The sequence below is a fragment of the Morus notabilis genome, unplaced genomic scaffold (assembly GCF_000414095.1).
Source record: "Morus notabilis unplaced genomic scaffold, ASM41409v2 Scaffold397, whole genome shotgun sequence".
NCBI lineage: Eukaryota > Viridiplantae > Streptophyta > Magnoliopsida > Rosales > Moraceae > Morus > Morus notabilis.
Window position 1 is genome coordinate 494,728 of NW_010363944.1, and position 19,801 is coordinate 514,528.

General features: G+C 37.7%; 2 protein-coding genes across 2 annotated transcripts; both read left to right on the plus strand.

The window, feature by feature from the left end:
* Window positions 1-3,528: 3,528 nt before the first annotated feature.
* Window positions 3,529-6,548, plus strand: LOC21399696. The gene is made up of 9 exons (XM_024170305.1): window positions 3,529-3,719; window positions 3,822-3,879; window positions 3,967-4,075; window positions 4,433-4,568; window positions 4,881-4,932; window positions 5,025-5,171; window positions 5,283-5,394; window positions 5,601-5,727; window positions 6,095-6,548. The coding sequence occupies exons 1-9, from the start codon at window positions 3,610-3,612 to the stop codon at window positions 6,546-6,548; spliced, it is 1,305 nt and encodes a 434-aa protein (XP_024026073.1). The 5' UTR covers window positions 3,529-3,609.
* Window positions 6,549-16,309: 9,761 nt separating this feature from the next.
* On the plus strand, window positions 16,310-18,136 carry LOC112092959. The gene is made up of 2 exons (XM_024170306.1): window positions 16,310-17,223; window positions 17,287-18,136. Exons 1-2 carry the CDS (start codon window positions 16,310-16,312, stop codon window positions 18,134-18,136), a joined length of 1,764 nt encoding a protein of 587 aa, XP_024026074.1.
* Window positions 18,137-19,801: the final 1,665 nt, after the last annotated feature.

Genomic DNA, 19,801 nt, shown 5'->3' on the forward strand with positions numbered 1-19,801 from the left:
TATATTGTTTGATAAAATTACCGTGTAAAGATTGTTTTCGTTAATTGTTGATGCTTGTGTTAATTCTTCAATAATTGTATTTGTTTTTAAAAAATCTTAAAATACCCCATTCACCCTCTCTTTGGTAGCTTTTCTTAGGATTACAAAGAATATCGGTACCAAATAAAAAAACATCTGAATTGCATTAAATAATAGTGTAATTATGCACTTATTGTTGGGTTAGTTACGCTAATAATTTTCAAGACCTCGTTCATTTCACCGATTTAAGTTTTTAATTTTAAGTTTCTACAGTAAAAAACTCTCAGAAAATGTTACATCTAACTTTTTCCGCGAAGTGAACGAGGCCTAAGTATATGCAACTGTCCCATTTTCATTTTGACCATCGGCATTAGAGGATTAAAAAATATATTTTGATCTCTTAGACCATCCAATGCATATGTTAATATTAATTGTATATTTGACATTAAAAACTATAATGTGGTATATTACAATCATTTGTGCTTTAATACATGATACTATTTGAAATGCTATATATATTTTTTCTCATAATCATTCAACTTTAAAAGTTGTAAGAATAAACTTTTATAAAATGTAAAAGTTACAAGGATTACATGAAAAAGTAAATATTTCAACTAATAATGATCAAATGTCAAATATATCATATGCTATATTTATAAGAAATTTATTACAATGTATGGCATATGACAAATTTAACACAATAAATAGAATTGTAAACGCCATACAGAATTAAACATGTTTAATTATGTTAAATTACGAGTTATTAATAGCCTAATTTAATTTTCTCAATTAATTAAGGAACTTTAAATTATTTTTAGTATTTATGATTTCACCCTAAATTTTTTTTAAAATACACTTAATTTTAATATATTTTCTTTTATTTTTCCTTTTTCTTTCTTCTTTCTTTTATTTTCTTTCTTTTATTTTTCTTTTTTCCTTCCCTTCCTTCCTTCCCGTGGCTGCCCAGACCACCCCCTCTATCTCTTTCTTTTCTTTTTTCTTCTCTCTCTTTTCCTCTCACCGGCGCCACTCACTCTCTCTCTCGCCGGCGCCCTCCTTCTCCCGACGCTCTCTCTCTCTCTCTTTCTCAACCCTCTCTCTTTCTCTCTCTCTCTGTGGCTGATTCTACCGAAACAGCAAGCCAAAAAAAAAAAAAGAGAAAACGGGAGAAACAGAGGGAGCAAGGCTCCATCAATTAATTTGAGGTAAAACCGATTGAAACCCACTCTTTGATTTGAATTTTAAACTTGAGAAAGTTTGATTTTAGTTACATTTAAATAATTTTGAGTTATGGTTTGGATTTAAAGAATTATTGTTAGAATTGAATTAAATTTAGAGATTTTCAGTTATTGGACTTGTTGAATTGATTGGAAACTGGTTTTGATGATTTCCGGAGAATTTATTTTGAAATTAAACTTGAATTGCAAGTTTGGCATATTCCCTATTTATGTTGACATGTTGCTGAAATTTCTTTAAAAACTTATTTTTTTAAGTCGAAATTCAATGAGAAACCAAACTAATGAATTGGATTTCAATTTTAAAGAACATAAAAACTAAATTATAAAGTCGTTTGTGAAACTCGAATTTGAGCCAAGACACACTAATAGGAAACAATTAAACATAATTGAACTTGATTTGTTTTAGCATTGAGGATTGTGTCCTAAAACTTTGTTTTGTGACAATGTTAGTTGAAGGATCAGATTAAAAGCTTTGAGGAAAGCGGATGCTAGGATAACGAAAGACTAGCCCAGGTTTGATATATGAGAGATAAGATATTCTTATCCATATCCTTGTTAGCCTTATTTTAAATGATTTTGGCCAATAAAAATGTTTTAGAACAAAACATGTTTAAAGAAAATGATTTTAAAGAAAATAGCATGAATAAAGCTATTGAGTTTCCAATGATTTTGGAAATGAGATTTTAAAGAGTATCATTTCTTAAAATGATATATTTTAAGAAATGATAAAACGCATGGTGGCCAGAGAGATCGGGATATGAGAATTGTATCCTTGGGGGTAGGTCTCGAAACCCGTATGGTTCACTTCTTGCTCAGTGGTGTTATTATGTCATTGCATATTTTCATTATACAGATATTTTACTACTATTACGTGAGTGTTTTCTTTTTCTAAAAAGGATGATCGGTTCTGGGTGTATGTCTTCAGATTGTAAGTACTTTTATTTATTCAGTTTTATAAAATGATATCCTACTGGGCCTTCCGCTCATTTTTCTTCTATTTTCAATGTTTTAAACTCCCCCTCCAGAGTTAGCGGGTTGGATTTACAGCATGGCGAGCAAATGCTAATGGATTGAAGGCGCGAGATTCAAAGTGGTTAGTTTGTTTTGAATTTACAGTTTTTAATTTTGAGATGTACTGTATTTTTGTACATAAACTGTATTGGTCGTCATTGTCCCAGAGTTGTATTATTTTCTTTGGATTTCATGGACTATTTTTAAATATTGTTTGTAAAAGAAAAACTCCGGAGCAATATATTTTAATATCTATTTTAGTATTTGTATATTTTATTTTATTTTTATGAATTTTCCTTAATTAATCCAGTTTAATTAAGTTAATTTTTTAATTATATCCCAATAATCACAGCCCTATTCTTGGAGTCGTGACAATTAAAGAGTATTTTTTACACTCAAATACTAAATTTTCAGTTAGTACATCAAATTATAGTATTTTGTTGGGATGCTTTTAGCTGACAAAGTATATAATGGGATGTTTGTTTTAAAGGTTCGTCCCCGTTTCTGAACCATGGTTCTTGGTTCTCTACATTGTTTTTCTCTCATAAAAAATTTAAATTTCAAAAATTAGAATTATGAATTATAGTTATGAACTTATGAACCAAATGTCGCACAAATTTAGACATTATGTAGTATGAGTATAGCATGTGAGGTTTTCAAAAAAGATGAAATGATTATAAATGAAGCAAATAATTATTATAAAAAAAGATTTATACTGGCGAAACAATTAATTTTTTATTTTACGTTTTTTTTTTGTTTTTTATGATTTTTTCTTCAAAACTGATTTTTATTATTTTCTCACTCTTAAAACTCTTATAACGATATTAGATTTTTTATGAAGAAAAATGTTATCGTCATTTTTTTTCTTACTTTTTATATTTATTATTTGATACATAAATTTCACTAATATAATATATAATTATTTAAAAAAATTAAATATTAGAGTCTACATATTAAATAATAAATATAAAAAAATGACGAAGTAAAAAAATAATACTAACATTTATCACTTTATGAAATTGAATTTTTTTATTAATTGACTGATCAAAATTGTACATTCATGAATCTCATAGGCCATCAGTTTGAATAGCCCTTTTATTTATTTATTTGGCCTTTATTTATTTTTTGCCTGTTATTAAAAAAAATAACCGCACTTCTGTTTTTTTTTTTTTTTTTTTTTTTTGAAAACAGCCGCACTAATGTTTTTTTCTTTTTCCTTATTAGCAACTGTAGCCTGTAAGAGATAACGAAACGCAGAGAGAGAGAGAGAGAGCGGTATTCCGGCACTTAAGACCTTCGAAACTCTGTGTGAGAGAGAGAGAAAGAGAGAGAGAGAGAGGTGATGATGGCTCAGAGCCGTTGCTGGGGTCTTAACAGCAGAGGAATTTCAACCCCGTCACCATTTCTTTGTCTCTCGTCTTCTACTTCTTCCTTTTCTCGTCCTCCTCTCAGGTTTCTGTTTCCTCTCTATAGCAATCTAGCTTAATCTTAGTCTTAACTGACTCTAGTTGATCGTATCTTAAACTGTCATTTAATAGTGAAGTGGTGCCTTAGATACGCAGTGCTCGGTGCCGGCTTTGCTGGGCTCTCTGTCGCTTTTCATTTGCTCAGTGTATGCTCTGTATTCACTTTTTCTTGGGTATTCTACCAAAGAAAACAAAAAGAAAGGGTATTAAACCATTTTTTTTTTCTGGTGCAGGAAAGTGCAAAAGAATTAAATTTATGCATAGACATATATGATGAGATTGGGATTGGTGGAGGTGCTTCTGGAGTTTCTGGAGGACTCATTCATCCTTATTCACCCAAAGGTTTTCTTTTTTCTTTCCTTTCCCCCCCCTCTAGGTATGCAGAGTTCGCGTATTTTTGTTAGTTGATGGTAACAATATAAGTAGATATTTATTTATTCATTTATTTTTTACTGTCTTGAAACAAAACTATTTTGTAAATAAAGTTTTTATTATTTTCTGATTTCTGATATATGTCACCATGATGTCAGTAATTACAAAAAGAATCTGACGTGACAATGACAAAATAAAATAATTAAATTTAGTGATATCCTTGAAATACTTATCTTTTTAGTGCTGTATATATATATATATATGTATATATTTATACACACGTATATAAGAATTATGTTAGCGATATTTGGTATTCCATACTAGCAGCTAAGCTTCTATGGCGAGGTGCTGAGTGTTGGAACGAGTGTTTAAGGCTTTTGAGCACTGCTGAAACTGCAGCTATGTGTTCGGATGATTTTGACTTAGGAGTTTCAGATTTTCATGGCCTCATTGTTCAAAAAAGGTCTCTCTCTATTCTCTCCAAGTATAATTATTGTCTCCTTGTGTCTTTGATACAATTTTAAGTTTCAAAGACATTGTTGTTGTTGGATTGTGGACTTGATATCTGCTTGGTATTTTTGAAGAAAAAAATCTTCTCATTTTCTAGGATCCCATAGAATGCAAAAGTAGTGTGGTATTATGCAATGAGCCTTTCTGTTCATATAAAAGGACCATCAACTCATGTTTATCCCATTTATGAGATATTTAAATTGCTTACAAGTATTTTGGAAAGTGAAAACGGGTCTATATTTCTGATGGGATTTCTTCAATTTAGAGGAATCTTGAGACCAGCAGTGAGCATGAAGAACTTGTTGCTGTTGAGCGATGTAATTCTCTCTGAACTTAATGTAAGCACAAGGTTTCATTTCTGATACTTCGTCTTGTAGTAATGTCGGTGCTTCTTGCTCTACCAAATTAGAATGCTCGGAATTGCCTTTCCAGTTGCAGAATAGAAACTATTGACAAGGAGGCTGCCCAAAATCTTGTTCCCGATCTATGTGTACCTTTCAATACAGCCTTCCACATGCCTCAAGCTGTAAATATTCATCCTCAACGCTATCTTCAGGTCTGAATTGTACATTCCATGCTTTGATTGAGTACTATTTTTTTTTCTTTTATTATTATTATTATTATTATTATTTCTCTTACTACTTCATCTGATGCCTTATTTTGCTAGGCACTTTACGTAGCATGTGAAAATTTAGTAAAGGAGCAATCCAGTTCTGGAATTGGGGAAAAAGAGTTACATTTGCACAAGAAATCTGTGCACAAAATCCTTGATTTAGAAGGTAATTGCTCAGCGCATAATTCAAGCAGTTGGATAAACAAATTCCCCTTCGATTTTGATAAATGCACTGTTTATAAATGAAGTTCTAATTGTTGTTTTATTTGATGCTTTAGCCATGAACTTGTAATTTTCTTGATGATTCTACTTTTTCATATTATGTCTATTTTTCTTCGTGGTTAGTTAATGTCTGATCGCATATAATGTTAGGGGAATACCAGGCAGTTATAATATGTCTAGGTGCCAAAGCAGACATGCTTCCTGAGCTTGCTGGAAGGATTCCTTTAAGGACTTGCAGAGGTGTGGTTGCGCACCTTAAGCTGCCTGATGATATCAGGTAAAGTTATCTGTTATCACTAGGCCTTTTGCTAAATATCAAAGTCAACTCACACCTTCAAAATTGAGCTGATTTCAGACATAAATCCATTTTAAAACAAGTCCACATTTACACAATTACACAACTTAATTTCGCTTTCAATCTGCTGTGGGGTGGGCATAAATTTCAGCTCAAGCAACTGAAGTACCAAACCTAGCCAATGTAGGATCGTAACACTAACACGTAATGATCATACTAAAGATGGTAAAAATGTGTGCTCGAACAATTTTTTTAGTTTTGCAGTAGTATATTATGAATCCAATCACGCTTGAATTCTTTACTAGGTGTCACGGTTAAAAATCAGTTTCCTAAAGTTGTCACCTTTCAGAGAAGAGTATCCAGAGCTTGGCCCGTCGATATTGTCAGATGCTTGGCTAGCTATCCAGGGGCCCCGAAGCTTGTACATGGGCTCTACATGGGAATGGAAATCCAGAAACTCATCACCAAATGTCTCCACATCAGAAGCCTCAAAAGCCCTTGAAGAGCTTCTTCCCAAGGCATATGCCATTTATCCAGACCTCAAGAACTGGACTTTCACCACAGCTCGGGCAGGTCTGAGGGCGATGCCGCCGCTCACTCCCCATGGCTCACTTCCACTTCTAGGCTGTGTCAATGACATTGTAGGTGAGAACAATGGCTGCAAATACTGGTTATTTGGAGGACTTGGTGCAAGGGGACTGTTGTACCATGGTTGGCTTGGGAAGTTGATGGCACAGGCTGTGCTTGCGTGTAATGAACAACTAATCCCATCTGAATTAACCTCGTGGAAGAAGAGAATCTAATAGATGAAAAAAGTTCACTATACTCATTTGGCATTTAAAACACTCAACTGTATTCTAGCATTCTTTGTGATTGATGCAGTATAGTCTACTGATTTCTTACCGTTGTCTAGGGGAATAATTTCCTCTTTTTTTTTTTTTTTTTTTTTTTTTTTTTTTTTTTTTTTTTTTTAGTCCCGTAGTACGATAATATTTTCAGCTCAGAGCTGATCCCGAAAGCATGAACATAGAAAAAGACTTTTGTTAATTTTTAATAGTATGTCATGTCAACAAATTTGTTAGGCATATAGACGGAAGACAGAAGTGGTTGTGGGGTGCATTTTGCCGGGAAACATTTTGAAAAAAGGTTTATACTTTGGGTGCATTTATGAAAATAGTTTTTAATAATATCCTCATCATTTTTGCTTCAATCAATGACACAAGAACTTGGTTTTTCTTTTCCCCAAAAATTAGAGAAAAATTAGTATGCCACCAAAATCTAACAACTTTATGTTGACATCATCTAATCTCTCGTTAATTTGTTGATTAAATATATATATATATATATAGAGTGAGAGAGAGAGAGAGTTGGAAATGTCTGGTCATCTTTGTTGAGAATAAGAAATAATATTTTATGATGAATTAAGTGTCATAGATATTAAATTTATGCTATTGAGGTGGTATAAATGTGAATATGACGTTTTTGTGTAACATTTTATATTTCTCCCTTTATTCTTTCTAAGAAAGCCCTCGGGTTAATTGGCAAACATTTTGACGAACTCATTGTAGAAAAGAAAAATCATCGGATTGCCACGAGTAATAACGAAGTTTAAGTTGTTTAGAAAAAAAAAAAAAAAGAGTAGATTAAGAATAAAAGCGTAAATCAAATTAGCAATTTGTTATTAAAATAAAAGCACATTGTAGGCAAGAAAAATGGGTTGCAACAAGATCTAGCTACGTTCACACTAATTATAATTATAATTGATTAGTTTTACCTGCCATACATGAGTTAAAAAAACTAAAATGTATCCAATAATAACCTGTCCAACCAGTTTGGTAATTCTAATTGTTAATGATTTCAATCTATTATAAAATTATAAGCTAAATATAAAATTTCAGTCCTATAATAGATGGCTGTACATGACTAGTTGCACTAAGAATCTAGAAGTTACTAGCAAGCCCGTTAGTAACAATGTCTTCTTCTTTTTCTTCTTCTTTTTTTTCACTGTGCAATTTGCATATTTTTTATTTAGTTAAAATTATTAAAATATTTCAATACAAAAATGTTTTTTTAATTGTTTCTTTAAGAAGAAATAAATAAAGATGCTAATAAAATCTATTTATTTATTTTTAAGTCAAACTGGAATACGACATGCTAATCGTATTTTTTAAGGGATGCCAATAATATTTTAATAACAATAAACATAAATAAGTATAACCAATTTATTATTATTTTCAAACTAAAAAGTTGCATACATAAAAATTTGTACAATAACAATGTAAAATTATTAGGAAGTTTTTAAATTTTAAACCAAATAAAAAATAGAATTTTTTATCGTTTTGTCAAAACGACGTCGTTTTTATCATCAAAAGAAAAACGACATATCCTTTCGCTCTTGAAAGGATTTTTTGTTTTTGTCAAAACGTCATTTTAAAGAATCAGAAAAAATGACATGTCGTTTTGTTGGTGAAAGTTTTTTGTCATTTTTTGTCAAACCGACATGTCATTTTGTAAGTGTCACTTTTTCGTCGTTTTATGGAAAACGACGTTGTTTTGCCTCATATGTAAAAATGACATGTCGTTTTGTTGATTAAAATTTTTTTATCATTTTTCACAAAACGATGTCAATGTGCCGCAATAGAAAAATGACATCTGATTTTGTTTGTGAATTTTTTTTTGCCGATCTTGACAAAACGACATGTTCATCATGAAGCATAATCGGCTCATGCATATTTTATTAATGTTTTTAAAGTTATGTTTTGTGAGAATGATTTCCTACTTGCTGAGCGAAAGCTCAATTAGATATGTTCATGGTATAGGTAATAAAACTATCAGCAATTCTTGAAGGGCAGTGGTGAGCGGCGGACGAATGGTGGAGATGAGAATGGATACCGTAGTAAGTTTAAATAAAATCATGTACATGTATATATGATTCACATGTTTCAAGCATGTATGTTTAAAAAGTATATGTACGTATGTATGTTAAAGAGAACCGACGTTGTAGCTAACAACCCTAGTCTTGAGTATTTAAGTTTTAAAATGTTGCAACAGTCCATGCAACAAATATACGAATTTCTAAATATGGTAATTTAAATGATTGATTTTGAAAAATCTTTAAGAAGTATTTAAATTTAAGATTTCTCATGAATTCCAGTTTTAAAGTCATATTAGATAGTTTGATTAAACTGGCTAGTTTTAGAAAGGCTTTTAAAGAGTATTTGAAACAAGAATTCAAACGTCATTCAGTTTAAAAGATATTTTTAGAAGGTATTATTTTAGTTGAAATTAAGAAAAGCTTTAAGAAATTTAATATTTCATTTTAGGAAATTATTATTACGATTTATGAAATTATCCATTCGTATACTTTAAGTATTTGTTTTAAAAAAAAATTATTCTACTATTTCAAGTAATTTAAGTTTAAGAATATGTTATGTATGTTTAAGTAATCGGCCACGTAGGAGGGTCGTCACAGTTAGTATCAAAGCCAGTATCCTGCCATCCTATTCCATGTCGTCACGCGTCTGCTTTGCCACAGTCTAAGTAAGTGGAATTAAGTTTATGTTAAGTAGATTACGATAGCTAATAAGTAACGTCTTTGATCTAATTACATAGTCGAATGATTGACATGCCAATATGGCTTGAACATCTTCTCACGGTCGAATGTCGAGCCTAGTCACCATGATGCATCAAAACACGGGAAGCCAAATTTGGCGCTGGATTTTTGGACGAGAAAGACAACACCAAGAATTACATGATCATGTGAACTGACACTTCGAGGTGAACGATGCTCGGAGTACAAATCCGGATGAGGATATGTGGAGCTTCATTTAATGGTTCGGAAGAGAGCTAACACAAGGACTTTCCTCCGTTTACCCTTCGTCCTTATTTTTCTATCAATTAGAAAGCTACAATCAAGGGAACTCCGCTACGGAAAGATAATAAGCCGTAAGTCATCTTCTACATAATTGCTAACTCATGACCAAAGTGCAGCATATGAGCAAATCTTCACCAGAAGTCGATTCTATTAGTGAATGAATGACGCCCCTTACTCTGCCATAAGAACCAAGAACGAAGGGACAAGTCTTCTCCAAATGATTACCACCAAGGTGATAATATCAAGGCACTTATCTAAAACACAGATGAGCACTTTGACCTAAAGGCCTTCTGATTTGAACCAATAATGAGGACATCGACATTAGGTCTAGAGACGACGTAGAGGATTAGATAGATGTTGTACCACTATGAGGTTAGTGGTGTGACACACCATACGATTGAGCAAGAATACATTGGGTATAAAAAGTAAGACTTACGTATAAATAGTAGAAGCTTCTGATAGGAAGAACTTTATGTTATGTGACTTGCTGTATCCGAGTAAGGTCTCGAACTCAGCGACGGTCTGAAATATGCAAGAATTGCTAACTTCGAACATATTTAGCAATTTCATGATGTGAAAGCTAAATTCCATGATATAGAATATGATGAATATGTGTATGAATGCTATGGATTATGTATGTTATATGCATTATAAATACACTACAACTTACAAGTATGACATGAAATAGTTGCTAGCAAAATAAAAATGTTTAGCAACTCTATGATGTGAAAGTATGAACGATATGAAAATGAATAATATGAGCATAAATAGTATGTGTATACACGGTGTGTATAAATGTAGTGAATTGCCTGCTAATTGTATTGTAAATATGATAAGGCTCATGAATGTTATGTAATGCATAGTGAGGTCTATAAGAAACTCGTTAATAATCTAACCTCCTAGTTTACGGTTACTAAGGAGACTTTATAAAATCAGAATCTCGATAAGGATAGATACATGGATCCTTAAAAGAAATCATGATTGAGTAGAAATCTAGGAAATAAGAGCAAAATATTTCCAGAGGTTACAGATTGTGTATGGGTGATTACTCCCAAGTTAGTATTCGACCAAGCCAAACCACCATAGGGAACTCAGAGCAAGATATCTCCTACTCAACTTGCAATGATTAAGAATAATCATTGCAGATCTGTTAACTGTCATCCTACGGGAAACTAAATCATGTTAAGTAGATGTAAAAGCAGAAGATTGTTTTTACTAACCAACGAGATGTAAGTAACGTCGCAAGGAAATCTTATGACAAAAGCATGGCAAATAGACCATTTTTCCATTGAAGGAATCAGGAAGAAACAGTTTCAGAACGATTCAATTTGTGAGCCCTTTGAATAGAAATAAGTAGATGACCCAAGCAACAAGAAACCATTAGAAACTCTTGAACGAAAGACTCAACCTCCATATGATCTAATGACATTCAGACATTAATAGACAGAGAATCCAGTTAAAAGATAAGGAGATAGAGATGCACTCTTAAGTAAATGGGAAATCCCTAAATGGAGTAGTAGATGTACCCCATCGAAATTGTTAAGCTAAAAGGACCATCTTAAGTAGATGTGGTTCCTTTTAATTATGAAGCCTTCATACAACAAGAGTTATAGAGTAAGGAAGGTCGGAGACCTTAGAGTCAGACATCGAACCCTAAAAATTAGACACTGCGAAATACGAGTGTAGGGTTAAAATTAAAAAAAAAAAAAAACCCTTTGACCAGCTAAGACGTGCCGTGTAAAGGAGAAACCCTCTGGTATGAATTGTGGAGCGAGCTTAAAAGAGTATCGCTTTATCTTTAGAGAGAAATTTAATCACGAACCTGACGCTCAGAGAAATTATAAGTGTGTGTAACCACGTAGTACAAGGCCGATTATGACGTTAACCTAACAACGAAAGCTTTCCCGCACTCATAACAAAAGATTTCCTTCAAGAAGTGATAGACATGAATGACTGATTTCTTTCGGGAATATCGATACGATCTCCCTGATAAGATTATAGATAGTAAGGACTAGAAAACTGACGAAGTCTAGTCAATATGATTAACAAGTTAAAGAAATAAGATACGAGAAGGATGACGCCTATAATGTGTCCAAGTAAAGCTTATCAAGCCTCCCAACCTCTTTAGGACCGATAGGAATTCATCACCAGTCGAGTTAGAGCATATAACAAACAAAAGTTATGATCATGTCTAAGATTGGAGAGTTACGGATAATTCGATAGACCATTATGACTTAGTAGAGCATAAGTTTCATTAAAGGACCTGAGAACAGGTGTCAAGCTCTTATTGTTCAGCTAAAAGGTAGAATCGATGGAGTTCCTCTAAATAAGATATAGAAGCTATCAAAACTAACATCAAAAGTTAGATTAATAATAATCACATTGTAGTCAAAGAACTAAAATAGAAAGATCATTTTAACTAGCGATCTAACCCAACTAAGACTATCAACCTTAGCCTCTCGCTTCGGGATGTTGATGATAATATCGAAATAGAACAGTTGTAACAGAACCCATTAGCTATGAAGTGAAGGAATATGAGGACTTGATTAAGTTAAGACTAAGAAGACATGAAAATGGTAAGATACAAATGATAAGCTACGATGAATAATGAGTCCACCACTCTTAGCCTGGTTCAGACTCGACAATGAGAAAGATTAGGAATAGTGAACCATGTGGGAGACTTTCGAAGCCAAAACACAACATATACCAGAATTCATAAGGAAGTCTGAATATGACATAATATACGATAGTAACCTAAAAAGAAAAATAACACGTATTCAACCATGGATGCGATGCCTACCACGTAAGAAGTTAAGAATTTACTGTAGAAACGAGATCGGTTAGAACTCCGTAGGGAGATGAGCTATATAAACGGCGAAGAACCATAAAATGACCAAAAGTGAGATTATGTCACTAAATGGATAAAACCAGTCAGAGTTAAAATATCATATGTTTTCCCTAAGAAAATAGATACTCAAGAGACTAAGATCACGACATCAAATTATGTAGAACGTAGCAAAAAAAATGTATAATTAATAGGCTTAGCTAGCCACAGTCGATGACTTAGAGCTTGTCATGATAGTAAATGCCTTGGCAATATGGTGATTATTACAGATAATGAATAGACGTCTGATTTTCACGGATCTCGAGAAACTTAAAGCGTATGTCCACTTGGAAAGAGTTCGATAGTGCCAAAGACGACAGTAAGAAGGGGACTAGGACAACGGCTACGAGGTCCTTAAACGCCCAGCTAAAGCCAACAAGTCACCAACGTGCTTCATTATAATCGGTTGTCACCTAATGTCGATTTTAGTCCACCTTCTCTAGTTATTGCAAGACGACACCGATGACCTTAATCAAAAAGCTATCAACAAGCACGGTTATCATGCACCAGCTGAAGAAATATCAAGAGAGTTTAAAAACTTTAACCATAGCTCACTAGGATTTTGAAGAAGTTAATAATAATAATAAATAAATAAAAATAAAAGGAATTTGAAATTTATATATTTAAGTGTGAAACTTTTCACAAAAAGGGTAAGAGTTTGCATTCTTGATGATGAGAAGATGCAGAAACGACGATTTTTTTCTAGACTCACGATATGTCTTATCTAGTTCAACAAGAGGTTAAGAGGATGAAAGAGAAAAAAGAGGACCTAAAGGGACATTTTCGACGGAATCAAGTAAAGAAGATCATAACGGCTCTCGTCAGTAGACGTCTCATCTATCAAAAAGCAGGGCTGAACACGAGCATATGATTATAAGACTCTTATCAAATAGAGACCCTACGCGGAACTAGGTCAAGATCACTATAGATCTTGCAGTAAGATTTCCTAGAATCGGTATCGACAATAACGCCATTTGAGAAATCATAGATTGAATTTCTTAGGGACACACATTTTCTACAGATGGAACATCCTAAATGTTTGAAAAATTAGCAGGACTGTACGTTAAAGAGATCGTTAGGCGTCATAGTGCTTCAAAATCTATCACCTACAGATGGAACATCCTAAATGTTTGAAAAATTAGTAGAACTGTACGTTAAAGAGATCGTTAGGCGTCATAGTGCTTCAAAATCTATCAATTCACGATTGTGGTAGCCGAATCATTTTCACATTGTAGAGGAACGTGCAAAAAAATCGTAAGTGGAAGAACTTAAGAATTAGCACCGCTTTTACCCTCCGACCAACGATTTCCTCATGGATAAACGTATAGATTCATAAGATAAGTTAAGAGTATATGCTATAGGTTTCGAGGGTAACAGGGATAAGAAGCTACCCTGATAAAGATTTTGTATAACAAAAGCTATCATACTGCATTTGGCATGTAACCATTTGAATTTTTTTCTTTCCCGAAAGGAAATACAAATCCCTAATGTATTGGCGCAAACTTGGGGAGAAGCATATGGAAACCGCAAAATCCATCAAGCGGACCCCATGGGTAATGAGACGAAACAAAGAAAGGCTGGACACAGTTCAAGGCCGCCGGAGAGTTATGCAGATAGATACAGCGCATGTTTAGAATTCTAAGTAGGGAACTTAGTCATCCTGAAAGTTGCACCGACGAAAGAAGTACGGAGAATCGTCAAGAAAGAAAAAAAAACTTAGCCCAAGATATGTTGGATTTCTGAATCCTTAAAAGATAATTGGTTAGATCCAGTACAAGTTAGTATTGTCGCAAGAATTCACTTTTATGCACAATGTTTTCACATATCGACATAGGCGAATTGTGTATTCAGAACCGCCCCAAGTGTTGCACTAAAAAAACCAGTTGAGGTGCACAGAAACATATCATAGAGAATGTTGCGAATGGTGTCTTAGAAACATGAAATGTAATAGGATATTTATTATTTATTTGATAAAAGAGTTTATTCATTATTTTATGTACATCTAATTATGAATATTTTATGAATATCAATAAAAATTCAATGATTATTTATGTGACCTTAAGCATTGTATGTAAGTGTTATATATGAGAGGATGATGTTTAAGGATACTAATCAAAACAATGTTTGTAATGAATTTAATAAAAATTCAGAATCTTTAACTAAAACATTATTAATACATGTCATTCCCATTTAGAATGTAACGGTGTTATCCGCACTGTTAATATGACGAGATATTGAATGAGTATTGTTGTGTGGGAAAATATGGCAGGCGCGTGGGTGAAGTACACCGCGACACGTGGCCTTAATTAACCCCCACCGAGCAAGGAACCCTCGACGCTTGCAGATTCCTCATATTCCTCTGCGAAGGCCCCAAGATGAAGTCCAAGTTAAGACGACGATCCTTTGTGGCGCCGACCAATTGCGCCGTCGACGCAATAGGATGAAGATCTCTCGACCACAGGAAGAAGGCGGTTGGGCTAAGAGGTACTGGCAACGAGGGAAACGTCCTCAAGAGGACGTAACGGGTTACGTGCAAGAGGGGAGGCGGTCTGCGAGCATTAATTGCGAGCTGTCAGACTGCCCCCATAGGGGACATGAAAGTATTACGGAGAAGCACAGAGCCGTAATAGAAGACTAATCAGCCGAATGAACAGTGCAAATTAGTGGGCTGCGTCTGGGCCTACCAAAGGAGAGCACTTGAGTGCTTCTAGCTGTGAGGGAAACCTCCCGAGCGAAGGAAGCCCCAGTATAAAAGGAGAAAGACCCCCAACGAGGAGGGGGTTAAAAAATAAAAATAAAAACACTAGCTGAGAAAACAAAAAAGATTGTAACTTGTATCTTACCCCAAACAAGGAAATACTAGATTATAGTGGATGTAGCTCTAAAGTTTATAGAGTGAACCACTATAAATTCTCTTGTGTCATTTATATCTAAGAGGTTTTTAATAGACACTCACACACAAATAACGCACCAATTTCTGACGCGTTAAAATACACATACACGGCTGGTAATCCAAGGGGAAACCAAGAGGTAACCCGGCCGGTTTTTTGTTGGCGAAATTTGACTGTCAACAATTGGCGACTCCGCTGGGGACCGAAAGCGTTTGACCCCCAACAACATAGCAACAAGCCGCCGCCCGTCCAGGGAATAGCGGGATGGAAGGAGATCTACGCCCGGTCGGAAATGAAGTTCCACCTCCAGAGCGCCACGGCCAGATCCGATGCAGATGCAGGTCCAACTGACCACTCTAACCGAGCTGGTACGTGGGCTAATGACCGTGGTGGAGCGCTTAGATGGAAGGAACTCCATGCCGCCATTAGAAGATGCTCCGATGCCGCAAGGACCCGCCATGGCCGGAGATCCAAACCGCGGCGACTACCCACCTGTCCAAGAGGGAACCGGAGATAGTGAGAATCACCGGGGCCCTCCTAGGCCTCGGCCTTCCCAACCCCCCGTCAGCCGTTTGGGGGCCGCCGGGCTCCGAGCTCCCGAGGACCGGGTACTGAGAGGTCCTAGAAACCCCGAGGTACTATCTCAGAATCCAGGTGGAAACCCACCAGGAGACTCAGGCTCAGTGCAGGCAGGCGGCCAGGCCCGAGGCGGACCCAACGTTCAGAGCAAAAGTAGCCGGCTCGGCCATTTTGACGGAGGAAGCACGCGCCATCATGGAACGTATGGCCAGCCTGGAGCAAAAACTGACAGGGGACGTGGTGGGCCTAAAAAAGAATATAGGTCGTGTGGTTGAGGTGGTAAACGTCGATATCACGCCCAGTCGCACACACGACCATCCATTTACCGAAGAAATAATGGCACCCCCTCTCCTTGATAAATATAGGTCGCCGTCAATCCCGTCATATGATGGGCGAGGGGATCCCGACGACCATCTGGAGATGTACACCGGGCACATGCTCTTACACGGTTACGCTGAGGAGATCATGTGCCGAGCCTTCCGAAACCATTTAACGGATTCTGCACGGAGGTGGTTCCGAATGCTGAGGCCAAACTCTATCTCGAGCTGGGATGAGTTGAAGGAAACATTTTCCCTCCAATTCATAGGGGTAAAAAAGTACGTCTCCCCAAAGCAGAATCTGACGACGATATATCAAAAGCTAAATGAGTCATTGAGGGAATGGCTCGCAAGGTATGGGGAGACCGTCGCTGCCACAATGGACATAACAGACAGAGAACCCTTGACGGGGGCTTTATCTAGCATGAAGAAAATAACCCCGTTCAAAAGAGAGCTTAACCGAAAATCTCTGACCAACTACAGAGAATTTTTGGTGCGAGTGCAGGGGTACATCAACGTCGAAGAGGCAGACACGAACGACCCCGAGCACCGGACCAACAAGAACAAAGGAACTGAACAGGGGTCGGCGCCTACGAAGCAGGATGGGAAGAAGCGTCGAGGCGGAGGAAACAGAGACAAGCAGCCCGCCGCAACGACGAGCGCTCCGGAAGCCAAAAAGCCGAGGCAAGAGGACACCCGAAGACCTCGGCTGTTCCAAAAGTATGATTCCTACCATGAGTTAACGGTAGCAGTTGAGGAGGTTTTCAACCAAGTCAGCCGCGGGAACTTGCTGCGCCGACCGGAAGCGATGAAGTCAGACCCCAGCCGAAGGAACCAGAAGAAATTCTGTAGGTTTCATGGCGATGTCGGCCACCACACCAACGATTGTGCCGACCTCAAAGACAAGATCAAGAGATTGATCCGCGAGGGAAGGTTACAGGAATTCAGGGCCGAACGAAGGCCCCGAAATGACGGCCATGGTGGGTAGAATGACAGTCGACGCCGAGAGGAGAACCAGCGCCCAGAGGACCGTGAACCCGTCGGCGTCATAAGGACTGTCCTCGGCGGGCCCTATATAGGAGGAGACTCGAGGAGGTCTCAAAAGGACTACGCCCACGAGGCCAGGGGGGTTTATCAGGAGCGATTCGGGAGCGTCTCCGCCGTAAAAACTCCAAGGTATAGCCACACTGATGTGGCTTTTAACGAGGATGACGCTTGTGGGGGTCATTTTCCCCACAACGATGCCTTGGTGGTGGAAGCCATGATAGGAAACCACACCGTGTGCAGAATCCTGGTGGACAATGGGAGCTCGGTGGACCTTCTATACTTCGATTGCTTGGAAAAAATGGGGATCCGGAAGGAACAATTGGAGAAAACCTCCAGGCCGCTGTATGGCTTCACAGGCGACTCCGTTATCCCTCAAGGGACCATCTGCCTACCCATAACCGCCGGTGAAAAACCTCGACAGACAACCACAATGGCCAATTTCGTGGTCATAAAAGGAAGCTCCCAGTACAACGCGGTAATTGGGAGGCCAACCCTCCAAGCGTTAAGAGTAATAACCTCCATTTACCACCAAAAGGTCAAGTTTCCCACCCCAAATGGCGTGGGGGAAATGAAGAGCAACCAATATGAAGCTAGGGTTGCGTACTTTGACGCCCTGTGCGGATATGACCAACCGGGGAGACAGGAGACAAGGATGGTTCACCAAGGCCTCGTCGAGGATATAGATCCCCGGATCCAGGAGGAAGTCACGTGGTCTCAACCTATGTCACTCCCTGAACGTCGACCCCTCATATCCACCCAAACGACAGAAGCGTCGGTCGATGAATCCCGAGAGGTATGAGGCGCTGAGAGAAGAAGTCGACAAGCTGATTAGTAATGGGTTCATCAAGGAGTCCCATTATCCTCGTTGGGTATCAAACTCCATTCTAGTGACCAAGCCCAACGAAAATTGGAGGACATGCATCGACTTCAGTGATCTCAATAAAGCCTGCCCAAAGGATGGCTTTCCACTCCCTCGCATAGACCAGATGGTCGACGCCACGGCGGGGCATGAGATGCTGAGCTTTATGGACGCTTACTCCAGATACAACCAAATCCCTATGCATCCAGCCGACGAGGAGCACACATCCTTCATAACCGACAGGGGTCTATACTGCTACAAAGTGATGCCTTTCGGCCTGAAAAATGCAGGGGCTACCTACCAGAGGCTTGTAAATAAAATGTTTGCCCAGCAACTCGGCAAAACAATGGAGGTTTATGTGGACGATATGCTAGTAAAAAGCACTCCGGCCAGCCGTCACGTCGACCATCTGGGGGAAATGTTTGGTGTACTAAGAAAATACCGCATGAAACTCAATCCCCAAAAGTGTGCCTTTGGAGTTGGGTCGGGAAAATTCCTCAGTTTTATGGTCAGCAACCGAGGGATTGAAGCTAATCCCGAGAAGATCAAGGCCCTACAAGATATGCGGTCCCCAACGAAGCCGAAGGAGGTGCAAAGATTAACAGGATGTGTCGCCGCCTTAAATAGGTTCATATCAAAAGCAACCGACAAATGCGTCCCCTTCTTTGACGCTTTGAAGGGAAGCAAGCGCTTTGAATGGACACCCCAATGTGAAGAGGCATTCTAGGAATTGAAGGAACATTTGGGCAAGCCCCCAATACTATTAAAACCGAATATCGACGAAGAGCTTAGCCTATACCTCTCCGTATCCTAACACGCCGTAAGTTCCGTGTTAGTGAGAGAAGAAGAGAGGGTGCAGCTGCCAATCTACTACGTGAGCAAAAGGCTTCTCGACGCCGAGTTAAGATATAGCGAGATGGAGCGCCTTGCCCTCGCCCTAATGGTAGCTTCAAGAAAGCTTCGGCACTATTTCCAGGCTCACACAATACGGGTTCTCACAAACCACCCGCTGAGGCAGGCTCTGTAAAAGTCCGAAACTTCAGGTCGACTCCTCAAATGGTCGGTAGAGTTAATCCAGTTCGACATAAAGTACGTGCCGAGAACTGCGATCAAGGGCCAAGCGCTCGCCGATTTCTTAGCTGAGTTCTCCCATAGGCCAACTCCCGCCGTACCTGGAGAAGTCGACGTTATAGAATGGAAACTCTACGTGGATGGGGCGTCGAGTGAAAACGGGTCAGGAGCCGGCATCCTGTTAATTAGCCCCGAAGGCCACAAAATTACCTCGGCGGTCCGATTTAAATTCAAAGCATGAAACAATGAGGCGGAATATGAAGCACTAATTGCCGGATTGCGGTTAGCCAGCCACCTAAAGGTTGAAAGACTCAGCGTCTTCAGCGATTCTCAATTGGTTGTCGCGCAGGTGAAGGAAGAGTACCAAGCACGCAGTGAGAAGATGAGAGCGTACTTAAGAAAGGTAAAGGAAGAACTCGTTAAGTTTAAAAATTACGAGATACTCCAGATACCACGAACCGAGAATGCAAGCGCCGACGCTCTGGCAAAGCTAGCATCTTCTAGAGAATCCGACACACTAGGGGTCGTCCCCAT

Excerpts from the sequence above, each read along its gene's own strand:
- LOC21399696 (XM_024170305.1), top strand. The coding sequence starts at position 3,610 with ATGATGGCTCAGAGCCGTTGCTGGGGTCTTAACAGCAGAGGAATTTCA. Across the intron at positions 4,933-5,024 it reads ACTTGTTGCTGTTGAGCGAT|AATGCTCGGAATTGCCTTTC; the intron begins GTAATTCTCTCT and ends CTACCAAATTAG. Across the intron at positions 5,395-5,600 it reads CAAAATCCTTGATTTAGAAG|GGGAATACCAGGCAGTTATA; the intron begins GTAATTGCTCAG and ends ATATAATGTTAG.
- LOC112092959 (XM_024170306.1), top strand. The coding sequence starts at position 16,310 with ATGGCACCCCCTCTCCTTGATAAATATAGGTCGCCGTCAATCCCGTCA. Across the intron at positions 17,224-17,286 it reads AGATTGATCCGCGAGGGAAG|TCGACGCCGAGAGGAGAACC; the intron begins GTTACAGGAATT and ends GTAGAATGACAG.